The sequence below is a fragment of the Ostrinia furnacalis genome, unplaced genomic scaffold, assembly GCF_004193835.3.
Source record: "Ostrinia furnacalis isolate ACB-3 unplaced genomic scaffold, ASM419383v2 OfSCF6367, whole genome shotgun sequence".
Classification (NCBI taxonomy): Eukaryota; Metazoa; Arthropoda; class Insecta; order Lepidoptera; family Crambidae; genus Ostrinia; species Ostrinia furnacalis.
In genome coordinates this window covers 59683-85832 of record NW_021136606.1, presented here as the reverse complement: position 1 = coordinate 85832, position 26150 = coordinate 59683, and the positions used below count along the sequence as shown (strand labels likewise).

Sequence of the window (26150 nt, the reverse complement as noted above, 5' to 3'; positions counted from 1 at the left end):
AATTCCAGTCACCAAGCCGCCAGGAAAAAATCCTTTCTTGCAGAATCCAGAATAACATATAGGCTAAAATTTATGATGATTTGTGACAAACTAAATATTACACGGGTGAAGCCGCGGGCAAAAGCTAGTAGAAATATAAATGTTTCAAAAACAATATCACACAAATTGAAATATTCATGCATAAAATATTATGCGGAGTTCGTCACCATGACCTCTAGCATAGTAAACTATGTAAGTATACCACCAAAATAATATAGTGACAAGGTTAAACATTACATATTGTTTCTATACTTGAAAAATGTATGTAAATTACCTTTACGGTAATTTACGTTATGTTATTCACTTAAATATGTTTATTTATTATGCAAATGCATTTTATTTAAACACAGATGTGTTTAGTTATTGTAAATAACAGTGAAGCGTACATAATATATTAAAAAAGTAAATATGTAACACCATTTTATTTACATTTATGTGTACATATTTTCAGGGTTCGAAAATATCCGATATTTATTATAAATATCAAAATATCGGATATTTATGATATATATCCGATATATATATATAAACTTTGATATATATCAATTTTGTATGAAAGCTATACTATTATTTTATTGTATTATTTATGAATACTATTGCATACTAGCTTTCCGCCCGCGGCTTCGCCCGCGTGGAATTTTGTCTGTCACAGAAAAACTTTATCGCGCGCGTCCCTGTTTCAAAAACCGGGATAAAAACTATCCTATGTTCTTTCCCGGGACTCAAACTATCTCTATGCCAAATTTCATCAAAATCGGTTGCGAGGTTTAAGCGGGAAAGCGTAACAGACAGACAGACAGACAGAGTTACTTTTGCATTTATAATATTAGTTGGGATGTGTTACATAAACATGTTTTTAATGTTTTTAAAACTTAAAATCAGACAAATAAAGCAAAAACATAAATTCTTCTTTTAAATACGGCAAAATCAACTAAAAAAATAAAAATCTTATGTCAAAAGTACAAATACAGTATCAAATTTTAAAAATTGATATTATCGTCAAAACCGGCTTGATATATATCTTGACATTATGTTTTATAACTTGTTGGCACTTTTATAAATTCTTCAAGCAGGTTAAAGGCTACTTCCCTACTAATTATTATATTACACTGAACCGATTTTGATGAAATTTTGTATACAGGGTGGAAACGATAAGTGATCTCACTCGATTATTTCTAAACTATGCAAGATATCAATAAACTAGTTACTGATCCTGAAAGTGCTTCATGAGCTCTATCAAACGGTATTAATAATAGGTTACAGAATAAACTGGATCTATCCGAAAATTTAATGTTTCCAGCTTCCATACATTTGGTAAAGTCACGTTATTTAAAAAACTATACATGATATCGTAAAACTGATTACTGATTCTAAAAGTGCTTCACAAGCTCTATCCAATGGTATCAATAATAGGTTACAGAATAAACTGGATCTATCTAAAAATTCAATGTTTCCTTTTTCCATACATTTTGTACTACTACATTCATGACACTCATCTCTTGACAATATTATAGCAAGTAAAGCCTAAAACCAATGTTTTCCATGAATAATTTAAAATAAGAATACAATTTACGAGTTTATTTTCAGTTTATTATTAAATAAAAAAAATTACACTTCTAATATTGTGTGTCTGGCATACATTTAGTATGGAAGCTGGAAACATTGAATTTTCAGATAGATCCAGTTTATTCTGTAACCTATTATTGGTACCGTTTAAAAGAGCTCTTGAAGTACTTTCAGGATCAGTAACCAGTTTTTCAATATCTTGTATAGTTTAGAAATTATTGAGTGAGATCACTTAACGTTTCCACCCTGTAGAGTTTGAGTTCCAGGAAAGAAAATGGGATAGTTGTTTTTCTGTGACACACAAAATTTAAAGCGGGCAAAGCCGCGGGAATAGCTAGTAAATAAATAAATAAGCTGGGAGTCTCTTTGAGAGGTCCCAGACTTCAATTGTTGGATATTATAATGATACATCACTTATTGTTTTCAGTTGCTTATATGACGATGATCTTTCTTAACAGCAGGACAATTAATCAAAAACACAACAAATTATGTTATTTTCCTCTAATTACTTGCACTAGTAAACAGGAAAACTTTTAATTTAATAAAGCAATTTCCTGCACTCTCTGGTAGTCGCATTAAAGGAACTAATTCAAACTTTTTGACTTAAAATCGGACTTGCCCCCCTTAGGCTAGCTGGATATGACTCCCTCCCAATAGCATAGTCATACCCGGCTTATAATAGCATGGCCTAGGGGGGGCAAGTCATATCCAGCTTCTGCCCTAGAGGGGCAAGTCAGATTTTAAGGTGGGGGGGGGGGGACTAGCTGTAGCAGCCCTGCCCCCTCCTGGGGCGTTTCAGCTCGGAATGACAACCGGGGCGCAAAATGTCCACTTCTCGAAATGACAACTTCTTAAAATGTCAACTTCGCTAAAAGACAACTTCTCATAATGTCTATTTCTCACAATGACAAATTCGCATTTGGTCAACTTCGCATAATGTCAACTTCTTGTTGATATTTTATTTTTTCATTATTTCTAGTTCTACAGTTCTTTTAAGAGTTGTCATTATGCAAAGTTGACCAAATGCGAATTTGTCATTGTGAGAAATAGACATTATGAGAAGTTGTCTTTTAGCGAAGTTGACATTTTAAGAAGTTGTCATTTCGAGAAGTGGACATTTTGCGCCCCGGTTGTCATTTTGAGAAGTTGTCATTCCGAGCTGAAACGCTCCTGCGTTGGTATCCATAGGTATCTATCAGTTACTTTGGCTTTCCTTCGGATCTTCTCATTTCTGATTCGATCAGGGAAACCCCAAGCATAGCACGCTCCATATCCTTTCTTTCATCGCCATTTGATATAAGATCACTCACTTAAATCCTGTATTTGTGTGATGTCCATTGTAATAAATCTATATTTCTTTCTTCTTTATTTCAGGAGTGTACCTCCTGTACTGGCCGTGCACGTGGTCCATAGCGCTAGGCTCACTCCCCGGGAACGTCCCGCTCGGGGCGTCGCTGCAGGCCGCGGGGCTTTTCCTTGCGGGTGCGGGGCTTATGCGGGGCGCTGGGTGCACTATCAACGATCTGTGGGACAAGGATGTGGATAGACAGGTATTATTGTCAACTTTTCTATATTAACTTACTCCCCGGCTAAGCCCCGCTCTGGGTCAATTTACAGACAGTGGGGATATTCTTAGTAGGTGTGGGGCTTATGAGGGGCGCTGGGTGTACTATCAACGACTTATTGGATAAGGATGTGGATAGACAGGTACTGCTAACTTATATACAGTGTGTCCGGGCTTGTAGTGATCAAACTTTAAGGGCGTAATCTATGGACAATTTTATCGATGAAAATACTTCAAATTTGGGGCTTGACCCATTTCTCGCAAAATTACGAGGATTTAAGTTTTTAATTTTTAGTTTTCACCGTTTCCTTCAAAAACAAGTGAAAGCGTGGGTAGCTTAACACTAATAAGCAAAAATTTTATATCATGCGATAGCCAATAAAATTATCTATTAGCAGAAGTAGAAAACAGATACAAGTTTCATACATTTTAAGGGAGTAAGAATGGATTTAATTAGAAAAAAACATGACTTTTTTACTTCTTTTTCAGTTATTTTCCAACACAAGAAAAACCAGGTCGTTAAGGTATGTTTTATTTGCATTGTTTTATTAGTATTTGAGCTATTCTACAAAACGAATGTAAATTTATTAGTCTATGTCTATTAGTTTCGACGTAATTGTTGAACAAAGATACCCCTTCCCAGCGGTTTCCATAGCTGATATACGGGATGTCTTTGGTATAGTGTCGCGTTAACCTAGCTCTTGCGTCTATTGCTGAGCTATTAACAGGTTTGGAGGTAATTAGCTGTCCATAAATCTTTTCGATCTCACCCAGTACCTCGGCTTTTGTTTGACGTTATCGTCCGCCATCTTCAGCATCGTCAGCTAACATTTGCTCAATAGAGTCGTCTCTTTCAAATTATTTGGAATCTTGGTTTCGCTCTATCGCCTCTTTTATACTATTTGTATCAAAGTTGCGAATAATAAAAATATGATTGAAAAAACAAAAAACACAACTACGTAAAAATGAACAGAAAAGATAGAAACAAGACAACTTAGTGTTCACAAATGCTGTCGGAAGCATCAATGACTAGTTCTTTTAGTTGGTGATATGTATCTGATGCCTCCGACTGCATTTGCAAACACTAAGTCGTCTTCTTTCTATATTTTCTATTTATTTTTGTAATATTCGAATATTCGAATACATGTAAATTTACTATTCGAATACTAATTTGAAATTAAAATTCGAATATTCGAATATTCGATTGCAATCCCTAGTTTCCACCAAAGCGGAGCCGAGCGGAGAAGTGTTTTGAATAACCATAAAAAATGTAAGCAGAATAGTAAGCACTGTGTAAATTATATTATAAGACCTCATATTATGTATAATAATACCTATTCAATGCAAATAAATGTTTGAATTTGAATCAATCAGATTTCATTATTTTCACTCCGCGCCGCCGTCGTTGTCAAATTCTATAGAATAATTTGACGGTCCGAAACTTCTCCGCTCGGCTCCGCCTTGGTGGAAACTTAACTCAGTCTGTTCCTGAGGTATGGGAGCGGCACGGGAGGGGTGACGTTGACATATTATTATTATGACAAATCTGTAGGATATTTCATTGACTTTTGACCGTCACAATAACACCCTCCCGTGCCACAGGAACTGACTCAGTTTAGCGTTAGACCGGGTGTTATACACCCTTTATAAATGTTGTATCTTACATGTTGGTTAAATGATTTTTAAAAAACCTTTTTTAGGTATGGCAAAAAACGGAACCCTTATAGATTCGTCATGTCTGTCTGTCTGTCTGTCCGTCCGTATGTCACAGCCATTTTTTTTCCGAAACTACAAGAGCTATACTGTTGAAACTTGGTAGGTAAATGTATTCTGTGAACCGCATTAAGATTTTGTTGCAAAAATTAAAAAATAATAATAAATATTGGGGGCTCCCCATACTTAGAACTGAAACTCAAAAATTTATTTTTCATCAAAAACACGTGTGGGGTGTCTATGGATAGGTCTTTAAAAATGATATCGAGGTTTCTAAAATACTTTTTTTCTAAACCGAATAGTTTGCGTGACAGACGCTTCCAAAGTGGAAAAAAGTTGGTCCCCCCCCCTCTAACTTCTGAAATAAGAAAATCCCATCAAAAACAATACTTGTCAAAAAAACCAAGTCTCGCAACTCAGTTGTTCTACGGTAAAAAGTTGTGAGATCCATGTAATACCAAGTCCAGGCCAGGAAATCTTTAACGTTTTACATAAATATATTGACTTGGCCATCGCACTAAATAATTTAATTTACACGTGTTTTCATGCGATGGCCAAGTCAATATATTTATGTAAAACGTTAAAGATTTCCTGGCCTGGACTTGGTATTACATGGATCTCACAACTTTTTACCGTAGAACAACTGAGTTGCGAGACTTGGTTTTTTTGACAAGTATTGTTTTTGATGGGATCTCATTTCTTTTTGTATTTTGTAGACAGCAGTTATGTATCTAGAAAACTGGACCGAAATTGAAAAATTTTACTCGACTTGGCGGTTGCACTACCGTGCCCCCAAATATTTTAGTTTTTCCTTGATTCATACACCAAACACTACTTATATTCCAAATTTGAAGCTTCTAGGTCTGCTAGAAGTGCCTTAGAGTTTTGATGATCGGTGAGTCAGTGAGTCAGTGAGTCAGTGAGTGACAAAATTAAGTAACTTTGACCCGTTATAATTCCTAAACTACTGGTTCAAATTGAATGAAATTTTAAATATACCGTGTCTTTACAATGCCTGCATAGCTAATGAAAATTCAGCCTTCTAGTTTTATCCACAACGAAGTTACAGGCAGTCGAAAATGGCCTGAATTGCTTCGAGAAAAGGATGGTACGGCCGTGCCGCTTTTTTGCTCGACTTGGTGGGGGCACTGCCGTGCCCCCAGATGAAAAATCTAAAAAAACATATTAATGTACATTACTATAAAAACTACCAACGAAAATTGTTTTGAACGAGATCTAGTAAGTAGTTTTTTTTAATACCTCGTAAATCGTAAACCGCTTATTACCGCGTAATCTTTCAGACAAATAACTTAAATTAAAAAAAAAAATTCATAAATCAATGGTACGGAACCCTTTGTGCGTGAGTCCGACACGCACTTGGCCGGTTTTTTTTAGTTTAATAATTATTATTGACAAAATTGCTACCATGTTGTACCTTAATATCGAGTTTCCGATATTTCGGCACTGTTGCAAGCGCCATGATCACTGAGTAACTGAGTTTATTTTTGGAACAACAAACAATTAAACTTAAAGATTAACGGTCTTATTCATAAAAATTTAAAATAGGTTTATTAGCTTGTTATAGTAAAAATCCCGAAAAGTATTATTCATAAACGTCATATACCGCTAAAAAGCTTTGTAAGTATTCAATACCCGCTTCATAACTTATAACAGGGTCGACCCTACTTTAAACCTCTAATAAAGAGAAATATGCCGACAAATGTGCAACAGCTGATTTTTTTTGCGTCCGGTCCGAACCACAGATGAGTCCGAACCGTTTTGACTTGAGGTTTGTTACAGTTGTCGTCCTCTTTTTTTTATAGGTCCATGTTTTTCGTGTGGCTATTTAAAAAGACATTGTTGCAAGGTGGCGACAGGTTCTTTTTATTTTTTTCGTTTTCCATGTTTATTTCTATTAAGCAATACAATTTTCTTTGCAAAAATACCACGAAGCACCTCTGCTGCACGAAACACAACACAAGCAATAATAACAAACAACAAACAAATGTCATTGTCATTATGTCGTAAGTGACGTTAAACTTTTTTTTTGGGCCGTGGGCCATTGGTTTTGGCATTTTTATCTATGGATTCATCAGAACGACAACATAACAACGCTAAAATGTCTTTTAGCGAGAAGATAGTTAAAATGGGTATATTGAACGTTTATGAATAGAGAATTTTATAAAAGGTTTATTAGCACTAATGAGCATTTTAACTAATGAGTGTTTTAAACCTATTTTAGAGGATTTTTATGAATAAGACTGTAAGTATAAAACATGGACTCAGACCATATATTACATAAGCCTTTCTTTTTTTACAGTGTTCGTAATAACCTACCCCCTAGCGAAGCGGTATACAAACTACCCTCAAATATTCCTCGGCGCCACGTTCAACTGGGGCGCCTTACTTGGGTACAGCGCGGTACAGGGTACGATAGATCCGGCGGTATGCGGTCCGTTGTACCTCGGCGCGCTCGCGTGGACTGTGGTGTATGACACTATTTATGCTCACCAGGTGAGTTTTGCTTTTTTTAGTTCAAATATTTTTATTACTATACTAGAGAACGTTTTTATTTATTTATTTGTAATAGGTATACAAACAGTTTACAGTCTAGGCTTCATCGTAAAGAAAAAGTGTTAATTACATACTGGACCGTAAGCCAAAATTAGTATACACAGCATGATAATTAGTATACACAGTTTAATAATGACATTTCCACCAAACTCAATGTGTACATTAATTTCTTTTGAAACTATTAAGATCGTCGCGTCGTTCTGTCTCCTTCCTAAAGTTGCTGTGCCCTAACTGGGTCCACATTGTATAACTGCCTAAATTGTAAGACCTAATGTGAATGCTAATGTGGTTATGCAATAAACGATTGAGTATAGAGACTACAGTTTGTCCAAGTCAAAGAAATAAATTGCCTCAGGTGAGAGTTGAAACCACGACCTTACGGTTGCCGGCGATAATTTCACTAACTACAGCCTAGGTATAGGAAGAGTGGGACTTTGTTGAAAAAATATGTAGTTCAGTTGTACCTCGGAGCGCTCGCGTGGACGGTGGTGTATGACACTATTTATGCTCACCAGGTTAGATTTGTTTATTTTTAACTTTATGAAATCGATTGCTTTAGGTATAGTCGTCTATAAAATATTACTTAAGATGAAATGCAAAAAAAAGCCTTAAAATATAAATTACTAATAGTCCCGTTTGTGTTACGAGTGGGTTCACTACCATAGTCCAGTGGTTGACGGATCGTCTAAGATTTCCAGGCTAAAGACCCGATAGTTTGGTCAGGCCGCAAAGGTCGCACATTACACCAATTTGTTTTCGGTCGATTCCTCACACATATTAGAAGCTGACCAAATTATCGGGTGATAAAAAGTAGGGACTTAAACTTTTGTATCAGGCCCGGTTTCTACCAAGGCAACGGAGCGAAAAAGTGTTTTGAATCATATTTCACACTTCTCGTCTCGGCCACGCCGCGCCTCTGTTAAATTCTACAGGATAAATCTATCTCCATTACCAGAGTAAATACAAATGAGTAGGTCATCTTTATAGAAACGCCCGAGCGCGGTTTGTATGTGAGCGCACCAATACGTATGCGGCGCGCAAGCGCACGCACACACTGACAAAATTTAGCGTGGATTAGCGGTGAGGTGCGCTGAATTTTGTCAGTGTGTGCGTGCTCGCCGCATACGTATTGGCGCGAGCTCACATACAAACCGCGCTCGGGCGTTTCTATGAAGATGACTCTGCCATTACGCTTCGCTTTCGTAGAAACAAGGCCTCAATTTTTCTATACTAGTCTAATTTCGATAAAATTTTCCCCAGGACAAAGAAGACGACGCCCGCATCGGGATGAAGTCAACAGCTTTAACCTTCGGCGCTCACACCAAGCCGCTGCTGTCGGGCACGCTGGCGGCCAGCGCGGCCTGCCTGGCGGGCGTCGGGCACGCGGCCGCGCTCGGCTGGCCGTACTACGCCGCGCTGGCCGCCGCCGTCACCAGAGCGGGACACCAGGTGCGTTAGAGCGAGAGAAGTAGTGCTACGACACGCGTCAGTAGCTATGAGAGCGAGACATCATAGTGTTACGGCATCTACAAGTGGCTACGACGCTTGCCACTGCTACGACAGTGGCTGTGAATGCGAGCTGTAGTGTGCGCTGAAGCGAGAGAAGTATTGCTACGGCGGCTGAGAGCGGCTACGACGCTTGCCACTGCTACGTAGCTTAAGAACACTCCTTCAGTAAGTATGAGAGCCTGGCTCAGAGCGTCTACGACGCTAGACACTGCTACGACGGAGATGTGTCTTTAGTAGCTATGAGAGCGAGCTACAATGTGCGATAGAGCGAGACATAATGGTGCTACGGCATCCACAAGCAGCTACGACAAGTATCACTGCTACAGCGGGAGAAACAAGCTCTCTAGTAGCTATAGACGCCTGGTACTTGCGACACGAGCGTCTACGACGCTAGATACTGCTACGGAAACAAAGAACATCTCTTAGGTAGCTGTAGGAGCCTGGTACTTGTGACACCAGCGTCTACGACGCTAGACACATCTACGGAGCTAAAAAAACACCTCCTTAGCACTTATGGGAGCCTGGTAGTTTAGTCACTAGCTCGCAAGCCCTTTAGCGACTATTGGAGCCTGGTAGTTCAGTCACAAGAGAGCAGCTCCTTAGCATCTATGGGAGCCTGGTAGTGTCACTAGAGGAGCAAGCTCCTTACCCTCTATGGAAGCCTGGTACCTTAGCCTCCTGTCCGGCACGCGGCGGCCAGCGCGGCCTGCCTGGCGGGCGTCGGGCACGCGGCCGCGCTCGGCTGGCCGTACTACGCCGCGCTGGCCGCCGCCGTCACCAGAGCGGGACACCAGGTGCGTTAGAGCGAGAAAACATAGGCTACGACGCGTGACAGTGCTACGGCGGGAGAGACAGGCGACAGTAACTATGAGAGTGAGCTACAGCAAGACACCATAGTGCTACGGCGTCTACAAGCGGCTACGACGCTTGCCACTGCTACGGAGCTTAAGAACACTCCTTCAGTAAGTATGAGAGCCTGGCTCAGAGCGTCTACGGCGCTAGACNGGGCGGCCGCTAGTCACATAATATGTTGCTCCCGTAACGATTAAAAACCTCATACCACTTTTTCAGTCGGTAACAATAAGGCGGTTAGACGGGTAGATAGCACAGAAGCCGTGCTGGCTGTGCGATTATTAGTTTCCTTGTTTCGTTTGTTTCCAATCACATGATTTTTCACATTTTTCTGCACACGTTGATTTGTATGCTAATAACAAAATTTTCTTGCTTGACTAGGCGACCTTGGCCTGTAACTGCTGCGTCGCAAATTTTCACGGTCATGGGATACAATCATTATTTAAATTGCACATGTTATAGCTGTGTTAGCACATTTTTCATTGTTTGGTCTTGAATTTTGCTGATGTTGTAGTTGACTGTTGAACTGCTGAGACTTCATTATTTTTGCATTCTCTAATATTTTATTAGCGATTTGATTCTTTTGAAGTTCCAAGACTGATTCCAGCTGCACAGACGAGGTTGGTCCTTTCAGAAATCGGGAATATGGATGTGGCAGCGGTACTGGCAGCGACTTCTTGTGGTGTTGTGTTGCACGATTTGCACGGAGTTGACATGATGACGATAATTGATGTTGAAGTGACGTCACGGATTTGCTCTGCTCAATCGGGGTAGCCAATTTGAATCCATGTCAGATGAAAGCTGGCGGAGGCTGATGCTGAAGATAGTGGTGATGGAGGTTACGTCTCACATCACGTTGGCTTGGTACTTGTTTAACTTCGTCGTTGTTTGTCGGCTTCGTCGGCTACGTCGGCTTCGGTTAATTTGTTGCCGACTTCGTTGGCTTCGTCGTCAGGTTCATCTTCTTCGTCCGGTTCGTCGTCGGGGTCACCAATTTGTGTCATGTTGGGAGACCGTATGAATGAGACACGGGTTGTAGTTAGTCTCTGATATTAATCTGTTTATTAACGCGGACTACACGTATATTTATACGATATAGATTATAGATAAATGACGTCACAGCATCAGCACTATACGTGATAAATGTGCTGACACTGTGAACGTGATCAAGATAAGATATGAAGAGATTTAGTATTGTGCATACCGGCACAAATAACACAAACCTTCCCGGGAGAAGATGGACTAGCTCGAGTAGCAGACGTGAAAACTGAAAGCGGAATCATAAGAAGAAGCTACCAGAGATTATGCCCATTAATGCCAGAAGAATAACCGTTGGAGGCAGCTGCTCCAAGGCGGGGGGCATGTTCAGAAATCGATTACGACATCACTAGCGAGCGCGCACATCACTACGCACGAAACTGACAGATAACGGTTGCGATCGCGCCCGGCGCCTACCCCACTTGACTACCATTCCTCTAACCGCGAACATCAAATATTTGTATACGTTATTTCATGTTATAAACGCTGAGTATCGAAGAAAACGAGTTTCAATTACAAATACATCACATCCATCTACAAACTTAAAATAACTACACTTATTAATACATACACACAAACTCACCACATACACTACACAACCTCAACCATGTTCTTACCTTATCATAAAAAATATTTACGATACATAAAATACATTCTAACATGCCTACACTTCTTACTCACCTACCAACGTTTAAACCACTTATGTACAACTATGTGGATCATAAAACTTAACCTTATCGAAGCTAACATATATTTACTACGATTTAAATTAACTGTCTTATCAAATTGTTTAAAAAAGTTTATATTTACCTATAACATAAAACTACTGTGCTTAAAATTAAATGTAAAACGCTGGCCTATAAATCATACAGCTCAAAGCCTACAGGGCTTAACATCTTGTGTAAATGCTTACATTCTCTCATACAATAGTTACACTATTCTAGCTAAGTCTCAAACCTACAAAATCACGTACCTACCTACATAGTTACCTCCTGTTAACCAATCAATACCTATAATATTACTCAATGATGGATAGCCACAATGTTTTACAAGAATTAGACCAAATACAGGTTGCGAACTCAATCGAATGTAATATAGAATCCCTACCGAACTTCTATAACCACTCTAAAGATAACTTTTTGACGATTATTACCCAGAATCTAAGGAGCATTTACAAAAATTTTGACGACTTGCAAATAACATTATCACAACTGGCCTATGAAGTAGACATTTTGATTCTTACCGAATGTAGGCTGAACTTGATAAAACCTGTCCCATACCTACCGAACTACACTTCATTTCATACGACTAAATTGTTAAACCAGAATGACGGAGTTGTGGTATACATTAAAAATAGCCATCATGCAAAGATAACCGAACTTAACCTCTCCGATGCAACGGGTCTTGAAATGATTGTTTCCAAGTATACACTGTTAGGTATTTACCGTTCCCCGTCGCATCTTCATGCGGAGAACTTCATTACCTCTCTTAACGCTCTCCTGGATTGCTCTGTAAACCGTAAAAACATTGTGATATTGGGCGACATAAATATTGATCTGATTCCTACACCGACTGAAAAGGCTCACGAACGTGTTAATAGATTGAGTTACCTAAATATGCTTTCATTTCACGGTCTGTTGCCAGGTCATATTTTACCTACGAGAGGGGACAGCTGCCTCGACCACGTCATGATAAAACTAGACAGTACCTACAACACAGTCTTTGTCGCTGTCTTAAATACAACAGTGACTGATCATTGCATGGTTGCCGTAAACGTTGAGCATGTACATAAACAATATAAAACTCGTAGGTATAAAACAATAATTAATTATGAGAAGGCATATAAAAACCTGCTGACTGCGGATGTTTCAATGCTCAGCATTTATGGTAGCCCGGATTTATTTGCAGATGCGCTTATTGGTATAACTAGATCGGCCATATCAACAAACTCTAAAACTATACCTATACGAAATAAAACCAGGATCCTGAAACCCTGGATTACACATGGGGCTATTCGGTGTATAAAACTAAGAAATAACATGCAGATGAAATTGAAAACAAATCCACACAATGACATATTAAAAATTACCTATAAACGTTTTCGGAATTACTGTAGCAACCTAATTAAAAAACTAAAACGAGAATATAATAAAAACCAAATAAATATAAATATCAACCATCCTAAAAAACTATGGTCCACTATAAATGATATCACTCAATTTAAACCTCCTAAATCAACAAATATTGAACTACTAGATATAGCTGTATCACCTCAAGTTTCTATTGATAGTGTTAATTTTTTCTTTACTAACATTGGCCAAGAACTAGCGGAAACGATCCTTAAGCGCACTAATCATATACAGTGTGTCCGGGCATGTAGTGATCAAACTTTAAGGGCGTAATCTATGGACAATTTTATCGGTGAAAATACTTTAAATTTGGGGCTTGACCCATTTCTCGCATATTTACAAGGATTTAAGTTTTTAATTTTAAGTTTTCACCTCTTCCTTCAAAAACAAGTGATAGCGTGGGTAGTTTAACATTAATAAGCAAAAATTTTATATCATGCGATAGCCAATAAAATTATCTATAGTAGAAGTAGAAAACAGATACAAGTTTCATACATTTTAAGGGTGTAAGAATAGATTTAATTAGAAACTAGCGGCCGCCCGCGACTTCGTACGCGTGGATCCCGTTTTACCCCCTTCATCTATCTTACGCAGTTTAGATTTTTTCATACAAATATTTTTTCCCGCTAACTCCCGTTCCCGTTGGAATTTCGCAATATCCTGTTGTAACTAAGCTCTAAGTTTACTAAGGGACCTGCATGCCAAATTTCAAGCGTCTAACTTACGCGGTTTAGATTTTTTCATACAAATGTTTTTTCCCGCTAACTCCCGTTCCCGTGAGAATTTTGCAATATCCTGTTGTAACTAAGCTTTAAATTTACTAAGTGTAAAAGTTAACCAATGGGAGATTTGTTCAAGTATGTATTTCTACACCACTGATTTACACAATAATAATTTCAACATTACTTCTTACTAATAAGTACATCTTGTTTGAAAGCTCAAATCGAACTGCCTGTCCGGTGGCATGCCAGCAAAAAGGTAGCTTCCCCTTCCATTCGTCAAAGTCAAACGACTTATCGACGGCATGCCCCGGAAGTAGTCAATTGCATTACCTAATTATTAATTTAGTTTATTTTTATTTCTAAAATAGCAAACTGTATACAATAAAAATTCTAAAATTAATGTAAATTAAACAATAATTGAGATAATCGAATACAATACAGAATTAATTAAAAAAATCGTTCTAATATCTGTAACATGTCCAGGAAGTAATCAAACAAAGTATTTTAATTTAATAGTGGGTTTCTAAATTCTACTAAAGTTGTTACAATAACTATTTATAAGCATCCAATCGTACCTATAAAATACAATTTACATTCTAAAATCATTACACTCCTGTCCGGCACGCGGCGGCCAGCGCGGCCTGCCTGGCGGGCGTCGGGCACGCGGCCGCGCTCGGCTGGCCGTACTACGCCGCGCTGGCCGCCGCCGTCACCAGAGCGGGACACCAGGTGCGTTAGAGCGAGAAAACATAGGCTACGACGCGTGACAGTGCTACGGCGGGAGAGACAGGCGACAGTAACTATGAGAGTGAGCTACAGCAAGACACCATAGTGCTACGGCGTCTACAAGCGGCTACGACGCTTGCCACTGCTACGGAGCTTAAGAACACTCCTTCAGTAAGTATGAGAGCCTGGCTCAGAGCGTCTACGACGCTTGCCAGTGCTACGACAGAGATGTGTCTTTAGGAGCTATGAGAGCGAGCTACAATGTGCGATAGAGCGAGACATAATGGTGCTACGGCATCCACAAGCAGCTACGACAAGTATCACTGCTACAGCGGGAGAAACAAGCTCTTCAGTAGCTATAGGCGCCTGGTACTTGTAATGCGAGCGTCTACGACGCTTGGTAGTGCTACGCAACAAAGAACATCTCTTAAGTAGCTATAGGAGCCTGGTAGGGTCGTCTACGACGCTTAAGAGCGTCTACGACGCTTGGCACTGCTACGGGGACAAAGAACATCTCTTAGGCAGCTATGGGTGCCTGGTACTTGTGACACCAGCGTCTACGACGCTAGACACATCTACGGAGCTAAAAAAACACCTCCTTAGCACCCATAAGAGCCTGGTAGTTTAGTCACCTAGCTCGCAAGCTCCTTAGCGACTATTAGAGCCTGGTAGTTCAGTCCTAGAGAGCAGCTCCTTAGCATCTATGGGAGCCTGGTAGTGTCACTAGAGAAGCAAGCTCCTTACATTCTATGGGAGCCTGGTACCTTAGCCTCCTGTCCGGCACGCGGCGGCCAGCGCGGCCTGCCTGGCGGGCGTCGGGCACGCGGCCGCGCTCGGCTGGCCGTACTACGCCGCGCTGGCCGCCGCCGTCACCAGAGCGGGACACCAGGTGCGTTAGAGCGAGAGAAGTAGTGCTACGACACGCGTCAGTAGCTATGAGAGCGAGACATCATAGTGTTACGGCATCTACAAGTGGCTACGACGCTTGCCACTGCTACGACAGTGGCTGTGAATGCGAGCTGTAGTGTGCGCTGAAGCGAGAGAAGTATTGCTACGGCGGCTGAGAGCGGCTACGACAAGCGTCACTGCTACGAGAAGTGTCTAGGTGGAGAAAACACTTCTTCAGCAGCTATAGGCGCCTGGTACTTGTGACACCAGCGTCTATGACGCTAGACACTTTTACGGATCTAATAAACACCTCCTTACCTTCTATGGGAGCCTGGTAGTGTCACTAAAGGAGCAAGCTCCTTACCCTCTATGGAAGCCTGGTACCTTAGTCTCCTGTCCGGCACGCGGCGGCCAGCGCGGCCTGCCTGGCGGGCGTCGGGCACGCGGCCGCGCTCGGCTGGCCGTACTACGCCGCGCTGGCCGCCGCCGTCACCAGAGCGGGACACCAGGTACGTTAGAGCGAGAGAACAGACAGGCTACGATGCGTGGCAGTGCTACGGCGGGAGAGACAGGCGTCAGTAGTTATAAGAGCGAGACATCAATTTGCTACGGCGTCTACAAGCGGCTACGACGAGCGTCACTGCTACGACAGGTACACGCTACAAGCTCGGCTGGCCGTACTACGCCGCGCTGGCCGCCGCCGTGACCAGAGCGGGACACCAGGTGTGTAGAGCGAGAGAACAGATAGGCTACGGCAGGAGAGAAAAGCGTCAGTAGCTATGAGAGCGAGCTACAGCGAGATATCAAATTGCTACGGTGGCTGAGAGCGGCTACGACGCTTGCCACTGCTACGGAGCTAAAGAACACTCCTTCAGTAACTATGAGAGCCTGGTAGTGTCGCTAAGAGCGTCTACGACGCTTGCCAGTGCTACGACAGAGAAGTGTCTTTAGCAGCTGCCTGAGCGAGCTATAGTGTGTGTTAGAGCGAGAGAACATGTTGCTACGGCGGCTGAGAGCGGCTACGACAAGTATCACTGCTACAGCGGGAGAAACAATCTCTCCAGTAGCTATAGACGCCTGGTACTTGTGACACGAGCGTCTACGACGCTAGATACTGCTACGGAAACAAAGAACATCTCTTAGGTAGCTGTAGGAGCCTGGTACTTGTGACACCAGCGTCTACGACGCTAGACACTTCTACGGAGCTAAAAAAAACCTCCTTAGCACCCATGAGAGCCTGGTAGTTCAGTCACTAGCTCGCAAGCTCCTTAACGACTATTAGATATTAAAGCCTGGTAGTTCAGTCCTAGAGAGCAGCTCCTTAGCATCTATGGGAGCCTGTTAGTGTCACTAGAGGAGCAAGCTCCTTACCTTCTATGGGAGCCTGGTACCCTAGTCTCCTGTCCGGCACGCGGCGGCCAGCGCGGCCTGCCTGGCGGGCGTCGGGCACGCGGCCGCGCTCGGCTGGCCGTACTACGCCGCGCTGGCCGCCGCCGTCACCAGAGCGGGACACCAGGTGCGTTAGAGCGAGAGACGTGTTGCTACGGCGGCTGATAGCGGCTACGACGCTTGCCAGTGCTACGATAGTAACTGTGAAAGCGAGCTGTAGTGTGTGCCAGAGCGAGAGAACATGTTGCTACGGCGGCTGAGAGCGGCTACGACAAGTACCACTGCTACGGCGGGAGAAACAAGCTCTTCAGTAGCTATAGGCGCCTGGTACTTGTAATGCGAGCGTCTACGACGCTTGGTAGTGCTACGCAACAAAGAACATCTCTCAAGTAGCTATAAGAGCCTGGTAGGGTCGTCTACGACGCTTAAGAGCGTCTACGACGCTTGACACTGCTACGGGGACAAAGTACATCTCTTAGGCAGCTATGGGTGCCTGGTACTTGTGACACCAGCGTCTATGACGCTAGACACTGATACGGAGCTAAATATCACCTCCTTAGCACTTATGGGAGCCTGGTACCTTAGTCACTAGCTCGTAAGCTCCTTAGCATCTATGGTAGCCTGGTAGTGTCATTAAAGGAGCAAGCTCCTTACCTTTTATGGGAGCCTGGTACCTTAGTCACCTTAGTGTCCTGTCCGGCACGCGGCGGCCAGCGCGGCCTGCCTGGCGGGCGTCGGGCACGCGGCCGCGCTCGGCTGGCCGTACTACGCCGCGCTGGCCGCCGCCGTCACCAGAGCGGGGCACCAGGTGCGTTAGAGCGAGAAAACATAGGCTACGACGCGTGACAGTGCTACGGCGGGAGAGACAGGCGACAGTAACTATGAGAGCGAGCTACAGCGAGACGCCATGGTGCTACGGCGTCTACGATTGGCTACGACGCTTGGCAGTGCTACGATAGTAACTGTGGAAGCGAGCTGTAGTGTGTGCCAGAGCGAGACAACATGCTGCAGCGTCTACTAGCGACTACGACGATCGTCACTGCTACGGCGGAAGAAACAAGCTCCTCAGTAGCTATAGGCGCCTGGTACTTGTGAAGCGAGCGTCTACGACGCTAGACACTGCTACGAAGCTTAAGAACACTCCTTCAGTAACTATGAGAGCCTGGTAGTGTCGCTAAGAGCGTTTACGACGCTTGCCAGTGCTACGACGGAGATGTGTCTTTAGTAGCTATGAGAGCGAGCTACAATGTGCGCTAGAGCGACACACCATGATTCTACGGCATCCACAAGCAGCTACGACAAGTAACACTGCTACGGCGGGAGAAACAAGCTCTTCAGTAGCTATAGGCGCCTGGTACTTGTAATGCGAGCGTCTACGACGTTTGGTAGTGCTACGCAACAAAGAACATCTCTTAAGTAGCTATAGGAGCCAGGTAGGGTCGTCTACGACGCTTGACACTGCTACGAGGACAAAAAACATCTCTTAGGCAGCTATGGGTGCCTGGTACTTGTGACACCAGCGTCTACGACGCTAGACACATCTACGGAGCTAAAAAAACACCTCCTTAGAACTTATGGGAGCCTGGTGGTTTAGTCACTAGCTCGCAAGCCCTTTAGCGACTATTGGAGCCTGGTAGTTCAGTCACTAGAGAGCAGCTCCTTAGCATCTATGGGAGTCTGGTAGTGTCACTAGAGGAGCAAACTCCTTACCTTCTATGGAAACCTGGTACCTTAGCCTCCTGTCCGGCACGCGGCGGCCAGCGCGGCCTGCCTGGCGGGCGTCGGGCACGCGGCCGCGCTCGGCTGGCCGTACTACGCCGCGCTGGCCGCCGCCGTCACCAGAGCGGGACACCAGGTGCGTAGAGCGAGAGAACAGATAGGCTACGACGCGTGGCAGTGCTACGACGGAGAAGTGTCTTTAGCAGCTGTGAGAGCGAGCTACAATGTGCGCTAGAGTGACACACCATGATGCTACGGCATCCACAAGCAGCTACGACAAGTATCACTGCTACAGCGGGAGAAACAAGCTCTTTAGTAGCTATGGGAGCCTGGTAGGGTCGCTAGGAGCGTCTACGACGCTTGCCAGTGCTACGACGGAGAAGTGTCTTTAGCAGCTGCCTGAGCGAGCTGTAGTGTGTGTTAGAGCGAGAGAAGTGTTGCTACGGCGGCTGAGAGCGGCTACGACAAGCGTCACTGCTACGAGAAGTGTCTAGATGGAGAGAACACTTCTTCAGTAGCTATAGGCGCCTGATACTTGTGATACGAGCGTCTACGACGATAGACACTGCTATGGAGCTAAACAACACCTGTTAGGTATCTATAGGAGCCTAGTAGTATCGCTACGAGCATCTACGATGCTTGCTAGTGCTACAGTAGGTTGATGATCTCTTTAGTAGCTATGAGAGCCTGGTAGCGTCACTACGAGCGTCTACGACGCTAGACACTTCTACGTAACTAATAATCACCGCCTTTGCACCTATGGGAGCCTGGTAGCTTAGTCACTAGCTCGCAAGCTCCTCAGCGACTATTGGAGCCTGGTAGTTCAGTCACTAGAGAGCAGCTCCTTAGCATCTATGGGAGCCTGGTAGTGTAACTAGAGGAGCAAGCTCCTTACCTTCTATGGAAGCCTGGTACCTTAGTCTCCTGTCCGGCACGCGGCGGCCAGCGCGGCCTGCCTGGCGGGCGTCGGGCACGCGGCCGCGCTCGGCTGGCCGTACTACGCCGCGCTGGCCGCCGCCGTCACCAGAGCGGGACACCAGGTGCGTAGAGCGAGAGAAGTAGTGCTACGACACGAGGCAGTGCTACGACACGAGGCAGTGCTACGGCAGGAGAGAAAAGCGTCAGTAGCTATGAGAGCGAGCTACAGCGAGATATCAAATTGCTACGGCGTCTACAAGCGGCTACGACGCATGCCACTGCTACGGAGCTTAAGAACACTCCTTCAGTAAGTATGAGAGCCTGGCTCAGAGCGTCTACGACGCTAGACACAGCTACGACAGAGAAGTGTCTTTAGTAGCTGCGTGAGCGAGCTGTAGTGTGTGCCAGAGCGAGAGAACATGTTGCTACGGCGGCTGAGAGCGGCTACGACAAGTACCACTGCTACGGCGGGAGAAACAAGCTCTTCAGTAGCTATAGGCGCCTGGTACTTGTAATGCGAGCGTCTACGACGCTTGGTAGTGCTACGCAACAAAGAACATCTCTTAAGTAGCTATAGGAGCCTGGTAGGGTCGTCTACGACGCTTGACACTGCTACGGGGACAAAGAACATCTCTTAGGCAGCTATGGGTGCCTGGTACTTGTGACACCAGCGTCTACGACGCTAGACACATCTACGGAGCTAAAAAAACACCTCCTTAGCACTTATGGGAGCCTGGTAGTTCAGTCACTAGCTCGCAAGCTCCTTAACGACTATTAGATATTAAAGCCTGGTAGTTCAGTCCTAGAGAGCAGCTCCTTAGCATCTATGGGAGCCTGGTAGTGTCACTAGAGGAGCAAACTCCTTACCTTCTATGGGAGCCTGGTACCCTAGTCTCCTGTCCGGCACGCGGCGGCCAGCGCGGCCTGCCTGGCGGGCGTCGGGCACGCGGCCGCGCTCGGCTGGCCGTACTACGCCGCGCTGGCCGCCGCCGTCACCAGAGCGGGACACCAGGTGCGTTAGAGCGAGAGACGTGTTGCTACGGCGGCTGAGAGCGGCTACGACTCTTGCCAGTGCTACGATAGTAACTGTGGAAGCGAGCTGTAGTGTGTGCCAGAGCGAGAGAACATGTTGCTACGGCGTCTACAAGTGGCTACGACGAGCGTCACTGCTACGGCGGAAGAAACAAGCTCCTCAGTAGCTATAGGCGCCTGGTACTTGTGAAGCGAGCGTCTACGACGCTAGACACTTCTACGGAGCTAAAGAACACCTCCTTAGCACCTATGGGAGCCTGGTAGTTTAGTCACTAGCTCGCAAGCTCCTCAGCGACTATTGGAGCCTGGTAGTTCAGTCACTAGCTCGCAAGCTCCTTAGTGACTATTAGAGCCTGGTAGTGTCACTAGAGGAGCAAGCTCCTTACCTTGTATGGGAGCCTGGTACCTTAGTCTCCTGTCCGGCACGCGGCGGCCAGCGCGGCCTGCCTGGCGGGCGTCGGGCACGCGGCCGCGCTCGGCTGGCCGTACTACGCCGCGCTGGCCGCCGCCGTCACCAGAGCGGGACACCAGGTGCGTTAGAGCGAGAGAAGTAGTGCTACGACGCGTGGCAGTGCTACGACACGAGAGAAAAGCGTCAGTAGCTATGAGAGCGAGCTACAGCGAGACGCCATGGTGCTACGGCGTCTACGAGTGGCTACGACGCTTGCCACTGCTACGACAGTGGCTGTGTAATCTCTTTAGTAACTATGGGAGCCGGGTAATGTCGCTATAAGCGTCTACGACGCTTGCCACTGCTACGGGGACAAAGAACATCTCTTAGGTAGCTATGGGTGCCTGGTACTTGTGACACCAGCGTCTACGACGCTAGACACATCTACGGAGCTAAAAAAACACCTCCTTAGAACTTATGGGAGCCTGGTGGTTTAGTCACTAGCTCGCAAGCCCTTTAGCGACTATTGGAGCCTGGTAGTTCAGTCACTAGAGAGCAGCTCCTTAGCATCTATGGGAGTCTGGTAGTGTCACTAGAGGAGCAAACTCCTTACCTTCTATGGAAGCCTGGTACCTTAGCCTCCTGTCCGGCACGCGGCGGCCAGCGCGGCCTGCCTGGCGGGCGTCGGGCACGCGGCCGCGCTCGGCTGGCCGTACTACGCCGCGCTGGCCGCCGCCGTCACCAGAGCGGGACACCAGGTGCGTAGAGCGAGAGAACAGATAGGCTACGACGCTTACCAGTGCTACGGCTACGGCGGGAGAGAAGGGCTTCGGTAGCTATGAGAGCGAGCTACAGCGAAATATCAAATTGCTACGGCGGCTGAGAGCGGCTACGACGCTTGCCACTGCTACGGAACTTAAGGACACTCCTTCAGTAACTATGAGAGCCTAACTCAGAGCGTCTACGACGCTTGCCACTGCTACGACAGAGAAGTGTCTTTAGTAGCTGCGTGAGCGAGCTGTAGTGTGTGTTAGAGCGAGAGAACATGTTGCTACGGCGTCTACAGGCGGCTACGACGCATGCCACTGCTACGGAGCTTAAGAACACTCCTTCAGTAACTATGAGAGCCTGGCTCAGAGCGTCTACGACGCTAGACACTGCTACGACAGAGAAGTGTCTTTAGCAGCTGCCTGAGCGAGCTATAGTGTGTGTTAGAGCGAGAGAACATGTTGCTACGGCGGCTGAGAGCGGCTACGACAAGTATCACTGCTACAGCGGGAGAAACAATCTCTCCAGTAGCTATAGACGCCTGGTACTTGTGACACGAGCGTCTACGACGCTAGATACTGCTACGGAAACAAAGAACATCTCTTAGGTAGCTGTAGGAGCCTGGTACTTGTGACACCAGCGTCTACGACGCTAGACACTTCTACGGAGCTAAAAAAAACCTCCTTAGCACCCATGAGAGCCTGGTAGTTCAGTCACTAGCTCGCAAGCTCCTTAACGACTATTAGATATTAAAGCCTGGTAGTTCAGTCCTAGAGAGCAGCTCCTTAGCATCTATGGGAGCCTGTTAGTGTCACTAGAGGAGCAAGCTCCTTACCTTCTATGGGAGCCTGGTACCCTAGTCTCCTGTCCGGCACGCGGCGGCCAGCGCGGCCTGCCTGGCGGGCGTCGGGCACGCGGCCGCGCTCGGCTGGCCGTACTACGCCGCGCTGGCCGCCGCCGTCACCAGAGCGGGACACCAGGTGCGTTAGAGCGAGAGACGTGTTGCTACGGCGGCTGATAGCGGCTACGACGCTTGCCAGTGCTACGATAGTAACTGTGAAAGCGAGCTGTAGTGTGTGCCAGAGCGAGAGAACATGTTGCTACGGCGGCTGAGAGCGGCTACGACAAGTACCACTGCTACGGCGGGAGAAACAAGCTCTTCAGTAGCTATAGGCGCCTGGTACTTGTAATGCGAGCGTCTACGACGCTTGGTAGTGCTACGCAACAAAGAACATCTCTCAAGTAGCTATAAGAGCCTGGTAGGGTCGTCTACGACGCTTAAGAGCGTCTACGACGCTTGACACTGCTACGGGGACAAAGTACATCTCTTAGGCAGCTATGGGTGCCTGGTACTTGTGACACCAGCGTCTATGACGCTAGACACTGATACGGAGCTAAATATCACCTCCTTAGCACTTATGGGAGCCTGGTACCTTAGTCACTAGCTCGTAAGCTCCTTAGCATCTATGGTAGCCTGGTAGTGTCATTAAAGGAGCAAGCTCCTTACCTTTTATGGGAGCCTGGTACCTTAGTCACCTTAGTGTCCTGTCCGGCACGCGGCGGCCAGCGCGGCCTGCCTGGCGGGCGTCGGGCACGCGGCCGCGCTCGGCTGGCCGTACTACGCCGCGCTGGCCGCCGCCGTCACCAGAGCGGGGCACCAGGTGCGTTAGAGCGAGAAAACATAGGCTACGACGCGTGACAGTGCTACGGCGGGAGAGACAGGCGACAGTAACTATGAGAGCGAGCTACAGCGAGACGCCATGGTGCTACGGCGTCTACGATTGGCTACGACGCTTGGCAGTGCTACGATAGTAACTGTGGAAGCGAGCTGTAGTGTGTGCCAGAGCGAGACAACATGCTGCAGCGTCTACTAGCGACTACGACGATCGTCACTGCTACGGCGGAAGAAACAAGCTCCTCAGTAGCTATAGGCGCCTGGTACTTGTGAAGCGAGCGTCTACGACGCTAGACACTGCTACGAAGCTTAAGAACACTCCTTCAGTAACTATGAGAGCCTGGTAGTGTCGCTAAGAGCGTTTACGACGCTTGCCAGTGCTACGACGGAGATGTGTCTTTAGTAGCTATGAGAGCGAGCTACAATGTGCGCTAGAGCGACACACCATGATTCTACGGCATCCACAAGCAGCTACGACAAGTAACACTGCTACGGCGGGAGAAACAAGCTCTTCAGTAGCTATAGGCGCCTGGTACTTGTAATGCGAGCGTCTACGACGTTTGGTAGTGCTACGCAACAAAGAACATCTCTTAAGTAGCTATAGGAGCCAGGTAGGGTCGTCTACGACGCTTGACACTGCTACGAGGACAAAAAACATCTCTTAGGCAGCTATGGGTGCCTGGTACTTGTGACACCAGCGTCTACGACGCTAGACACATCTACGGAGCTAAAAAAACACCTCCTTAGAACTTATGGGAGCCTGGTGGTTTAGTCACTAGCTCGCAAGCCCTTTAGCGACTATTGGAGCCTGGTAGTTCAGTCACTAGAGAGCAGCTCCTTAGCATCTATGGGAGTCTGGTAGTGTCACTAGAGGAGCAAACTCCTTACCTTCTATGGAAACCTGGTACCTTAGCCTCCTGTCCGGCACGCGGCGGCCAGCGCGGCCTGCCTGGCGGGCGTCGGGCACGCGGCCGCGCTCGGCTGGCCGTACTACGCCGCGCTGGCCGCCGCCGTCACCAGAGCGGGACACCAGGTGCGTTAGAGCGAGAAAACATAGGCTACGACGCGTGACAGTGCTACGGCGGGAGAGACAGGCGACAGTAACTATGAGAGCGAGCTACAGCGAGACGCCATGGTGCTACGGCGTCTACGATTGGCTACGACGCTTGGCAGTGCTACGATAGTAACTGTGGAAGCGAGCTGTAGTGTGTGCCAGAGCGAGACAACATGCTGCAGCGTCTACTAGCGACTACGACGATCGTCACTGCTACGGCGGAAGAAACAAGCTCCTCAGTAGCTATAGGCGCCTGGTACTTGTGAAGCGAGCGTCTACGACGCTAGACACTGCTACGAAGCTTAAGAACACTCCTTCAGTAACTATGAGAGCCTGGTAGTGTCGCTAAGAGCGTTTACGACGCTTGCCAGTGCTACGACGGAGATGTGTCTTTAGTAGCTATGAGAGCGAGCTACAATGTGCGCTAGAGCGACACACCATGATTCTACGGCATCCACAAGCAGCTACGACAAGTAACACTGCTACGGCGGGAGAAACAAGCTCTTCAGTAGCTATAGGCGCCTGGTACTTGTAATGCGAGCGTCTACGACGTTTGGTAGTGCTACGCAACAAAGAACATCTCTTAAGTAGCTATAGGAGCCAGGTAGGGTCGTCTACGACGCTTGACACTGCTACGAGGACAAAAAACATCTCTTAGGCAGCTATGGGTGCCTGGTACTTGTGACACCAGCGTCTACGACGCTAGACACATCTACGGAGCTAAAAAAACACCTCCTTAGAACTTATGGGAGCCTGGTGGTTTAGTCACTAGCTCGCAAGCCCTTTAGCGACTATTGGAGCCTGGTAGTTCAGTCACTAGAGAGCAGCTCCTTAGCATCTATGGGAGTCTGGTAGTGTCACTAGAGGAGCAAACTCCTTACCTTCTATGGAAACCTGGTACCTTAGCCTCCTGTCCGGCACGCGGCGGCCAGCGCGGCCTGCCTGGCGGGCGTCGGGCACGCGGCCGCGCTCGGCTGGCCGTACTACGCCGCGCTGGCCGCCGCCGTCACCAGAGCGGGACACCAGGTGCGTAGAGCGAGAGAACAGATAGGCTACGACGCTTACCAGTGCTACGGCTACGGCGGGAGAGAAGGGCTTCGGTAGCTATGAGAGCGAGCTACAGCGAAATATCAAATTGCTACGGCGGCTGAGAGCGGCTACGACGCTTGCCACTGCTACGGAACTTAAGGACACTCCTTCAGTAACTATGAGAGCCTAACTCAGAGCGTCTACGACGCTTGCCACTGCTACGACAGAGAAGTGTCTTTAGCAGCTGCGTGAGCGAGCTGTAGTGTGTGTTAGAGCGAGAGAACATGTTGCTACGGCGGCTGAGAGCGGCTACGACAAGTATCACTGCTACAGCGGGAGAAACAAGCTCTTCAGTAGCTATAGGAGCCTGGTAGGTTCGCTAGGAGCGTCTACGACGCTTGCCACTGCTACGGCAGTGGCTGTGCAATCTCTTCAGTAACTATGGGAGCCTGGTAATGTCGCTATAAGCGTCTACGACGCTTGGCACTGCTACGGGGACAAAGAACATCTCTTAGGCAGCTATGGGTGCCTGGTACTTGTGACGCCAGCGTCTACGACGCTAGACACATCTACGGAGCTAAAAAACACCTCCTTAGCACTTATGGGAGCCTGGTAGTTTAGTCACTAGCTCGCAAGCTCCTTAACGACTATCNGGATACGGTCATTAACCGATGTTTCAACAGCTCGCTTAGTCTACTTTAGCTACTTTCATAGCCTAATGTCATATGGAATCATGCTATGGGGCAAAGCTGCAGATTTTGAAACAATATTTATTTTGCAAAAACGTGCGATAAGATACTTGTATAAAATGAAAGCAAGAGCATCCCTTAGAGAATTGTTTAAAGAAATTGGCAT

The 26150-nt window shown here is 46.2% G+C and overlaps 2 protein-coding genes across 2 annotated transcripts; both read left to right on the top strand.

Moving 5' to 3' along the window:
- Window positions 1-2979: 2979 nt before the first annotated feature.
- Coq2 (ubiquinone biosynthesis protein COQ2, mitochondrial) lies at window positions 2980-8929 on the top strand (the record flags this gene model as incomplete). The annotated part of the gene is made up of 4 exons (XM_028317610.1): window positions 2980-3155; window positions 6750-6759; window positions 7203-7396; window positions 8717-8929. Coding segments are annotated over 4 exons (578 nt in total), but the record flags the coding sequence as incomplete, so codon positions are not given.
- A 291-nt stretch (window positions 8930-9220) lies between these two features.
- LOC114362293 (uncharacterized) lies at window positions 9221-25370 on the top strand. Its single transcript, XM_028317609.1, has 15 exons — window positions 9221-9328; window positions 9640-9759; window positions 15202-15321; window positions 15710-15829; window positions 16717-16836; window positions 17398-17517; window positions 18445-18636; window positions 19349-19468; window positions 20239-20358; window positions 20790-20909; window positions 21408-21527; window positions 22398-22517; window positions 23079-23198; window positions 24126-24245; window positions 25173-25370. Exons 1-15 carry the CDS (start codon window positions 9221-9223, stop codon window positions 25368-25370), a joined length of 1938 nt encoding a protein of 645 aa, XP_028173410.1.
- Window positions 25371-26150: the final 780 nt, after the last annotated feature.

What these genes read in the sequence shown, in the direction of transcription:
- LOC114362293 (XM_028317609.1), top strand. Translation starts at nt 9,221, where the DNA reads ATGTGCGATAGAGCGAGACATAATGGTGCTACGGCATCCACAAGCAGC. An exon ending in TCACCAGAGCGGGGCACCAG is followed by an intron (nt 17,518 to 18,444) that starts GTGCGTTAGAGC and finishes CTGGTACCTTAG; the next exon opens with CCTCCTGTCCGGCACGCGGC. An exon ending in TCACCAGAGCGGGACACCAG is followed by an intron (nt 20,910 to 21,407) that starts GTGCGTTAGAGC and finishes CTGGTACCTTAG; the next exon opens with CCTCCTGTCCGGCACGCGGC.